This window comes from Trypanosoma theileri (assembly GCF_002087225.1).
Source record: "Trypanosoma theileri isolate Edinburgh chromosome Unknown TM35_Tth_132_V1, whole genome shotgun sequence".
NCBI lineage: Eukaryota > Euglenozoa > Kinetoplastea > Trypanosomatida > Trypanosomatidae > Trypanosoma > Trypanosoma theileri.
The window spans coordinates 8,198-11,564 of record NW_021639974.1 but is presented as its reverse complement, the minus strand read 5'-3'; the positions used below and the strand labels follow the sequence as shown (position 1 = coordinate 11,564).

Here is a 3,367-nt window from a genome sequence, read left to right as displayed (position 1 = left end):
AAATGGACGCATCGTACAACACATGAGACTCTTTATCCCATTCAATAGAAATGGGAACATACATTTTCTTGTGTCCCATCTAAGCTTTCCTTCTTTATCTCTGTAATATCGCGTTATGTTTATTATTTTTTGGGAAATAGTAACCAGTCACATCTTAATGGGAGTTTCCATAGCACAAATGATACCTGACTCTTCATGGTGAGAAGAAGAAGAGGAGAATGTATCTCTATTTGGTGCGAGAACTCATTGAGTGGTAGTGGTACAGTGATCCTGCCACCCATCAATGGTAACAAAAAGTAAAAAGGGGAAAAAAGAACAATAGAAGAACTGTTGGAATACATTTTGATAGAATGGAATAAAACAAATCTCTCTCTTTGGGGGATACATTGCAATCCTATTTCTCAGTGCAGAGGTGTTCTACACCTTTTATTGATAACTACAACACAAGTGGAAATGAATGTCTCTCTTGTGGTGAAAGGAAAATCATTCCTACTGAAAGAGTATTAATAGAAGGCGTACACAACTCCCCATGTACATGGGATTACTGCTATTCTACAGGGGAAAACAACAACAACTACAGGGAGTGAATCACTGAGGAGTGTGTTGTACATGTTACTTTCTCTTGGAAATGTGAGTAGTACTCTTATAGATAGTGTTCTGTGTGTATGTGTTGTGGTTATGGTAATTAGTAGAGGAGTGTTTTTGTAGCTGATGGAATATTTCATATAATCCCCTCTTCTATTATTTCATGGCTCTTCTGATGTGTATTTTTTCTTTTATTATGCTCTTCTACTACTGACATGGATGGGCAAAAAGAAAAAATAAATTATTATTATCAAGTGGATTTGGTAGGTTAGTCAAGCATGAGTTACACAGTCTTTTTCTAATACAAAGGACAGATCTGAACACATGGTATCATTCACTCTTTCCATGGGTTCTTTCTGTCTTTTTCACTTGTTTAAAGGCAGTACAGCACTCATTATTATGACTATTTGTTATTCTCTGCATTTTTTTACAAACACCATAAAACACCAAATCTGCTCACAGTGCATTGTTGTTGATACTGTTGGTATGTATGTGTACCACAAGAGGGTGTGTTGATATCTTTTCTCATTCTACTTTTGGCATAACTATCATTCTTCTTTTTCTAAGAGTATTACTGTTGATGTGTATAGATGTGTTTAATTATCTGCTAGATCTAATATAATATCCATTCATGCTTACCTTTTATTCTCTCCCTTTTCTTTCGTTTTTTTTTCTCTTAACTGTGTGTATACCTTAGCAAAGCAACACAAAAACAAAAACACATTCACACCATTAAGAAATGGAGAAACACTCCATGCATCATCTGCTGTGGACTGCACTGTTCCTGTTGTACTGCAGCTGCGGGTGTTTGGCTGCTGTTGTGCAGCAGTTACCACAGAAAGGAGAAAGTGCTCTACAGGCGTACACCGTCTCTGATACTCCTCCTGCTGCTGATGATAAGAACGGTGAGAAATGGGAACCCATCCGTTTTGCTGTGTATACAAAATATGTGGAGGATGTGATGAATTATTGCAATACAAAAAAAATGCCCCCTGAGTACAACGAAGTTGAAGCCATGAAAAAGGAGCTTGAAAGCCAGTTTAAACAACTCTGTGAGGGTGAAAATAAAATGACAACAAAGAGGATGCATACTCTTTTTAAGGACCTCCTGCCCCAAGCAATTAAATTGCACAGGGATCGTCTTAAAGTGCAGCCAGTGCAGGGTAAACTGAAGCTATGGAAAGAGGATTATTATAACACCGAAAACATATTTGCAAAGTTTTGCAACCAGTTCTTTGTTCCCGAAGAGCATTTGAAGGATGGTGTTTCCGATGCTGATTTTTTGCTTTACGTGCGTCTCTCGCCATATGGGCAAGATTATCATATTTGCACTTATGATGAGAAAAAACCAAACCGACCGAGATCTGCCCGCATCAGTTTTGTCCCGAAGGAGATCAACGCCACGAGACATTTCATTCGTTTGGCTGCACGCTTTATTGCATTTGGTCTTGGATTTGGGGAGTTCGTGGACACCTCTCTTTCTGGGACCCTACCAATCGATGTGAACGGCGAAAGCAGGTCCACCAAGGTGGTGTTAAGTACCAATGTGAAGAAGAAGATGGTGGAGTATTACAAATGCCCAGGTTACGCGGGAATGATTTTGCGTTATAACGGCAGTACAAGTCACCCAGAGTGGGAGAGGCGCATCGCAAAGGATGAGTTGATGAGTCAGAACACTGGTGAACCCACTGGAATGTTCTACACGGCACTGACGCTTGCAGTATTTGATGCAATGGATTTCTACCAAGCTGATTTCGACATGGCAGAACCCATGAGTTGGGGGAAAGGATTTGGATGTGAACTCTTTACAAGCACGTGCAAAGATATCATCAAAAAAGACTTGGGGAAGTTCCCTAACATCTTGTGCGAGGAAAGTAAAGGTGAGTCCACATTACAGTGTACCTCTGATCGCTTTGGTCTTGGTGTCTGCTCCAAGGACGACAACACGCATGGTATGCCCGATGGGTACAAGTTCTTTGAAGCTGTTGGTGAACAGAGTGAAATGATGAAAGAGTGTCCCATCATTAAGCCGTTTCAACAGACCATGTGCGAGACTGGTGATGAGACACTGATGCCTGGAAGTATTGTGAGCAATATGTCACGGTGTCTGGATGTGACGGAACCGGTGGAAATCGATGGAAATAATGGAACTGGTCTGAAGGTTCAAGGCATTTGTGCAAAAGTGGAGTGTGATAAGGACAAGCAGACGGTGAGTGTACAGCTCAAAGGTTATGATGAAAATAAGTGGCATAAGTGCAGCGATGACGAGGTAACTATCGATGATGTGGAGGGTTCAGTGTTCAAGAGTGGAACTATTATTCGTTGTCCCAAATACGAAGAAGTGTGCACGAAAGAGAGGAATACTGATCATCTTCCCGATATTAAATACAATGTAGTTAATGTGTCTGAGGATGTGGTGGAAGAGCCCAAACAGGAGGAGGAAGAGAAGGAAAACAAAGATCAGAACAACTCGAGCACCAATCCGGAAGTAAGCGGTGGCGTGGCAAATACTGGGAATGAAACGTCCACTAATACACAAGGGGAAAGTGCTCCAGCAGCCCCTGAAGACGCAATACAGTCCCCAAACACTGTTTTGAACGGGACAAACTTAACTGAGAGCCAAGTGGAAGAAGAATCCAAAAATGCAAATGGAACGGATGTGTTGGGTACTGACAGCAGCACCGTCACCTCCTACATGGCCCCTCTTGCACTTCTTGTGTGTGTGTTGTTGGTTTTGTGATGGTCCCATAAGAGCTCCATCCATATTCAGAATAATAAACAC

The 3,367-nt window shown here is 41.3% G+C and overlaps 1 protein-coding gene across 1 annotated transcript; it reads left to right on the top strand.

The window, feature by feature from the left end:
* Window positions 1-1,324: 1,324 nt before the first annotated feature.
* On the top strand, window positions 1,325-3,325 carry TM35_001321030 (surface protease GP63; the record flags this gene model as incomplete). The annotated part of the gene is made up of 1 exon (XM_029031855.1): window positions 1,325-3,325. One exon carries the CDS (start codon window positions 1,325-1,327, stop codon window positions 3,323-3,325), a length of 2,001 nt encoding a protein of 666 aa, XP_028876853.1.
* Between the last annotated feature and the right edge of the window lie 42 nt (window positions 3,326-3,367).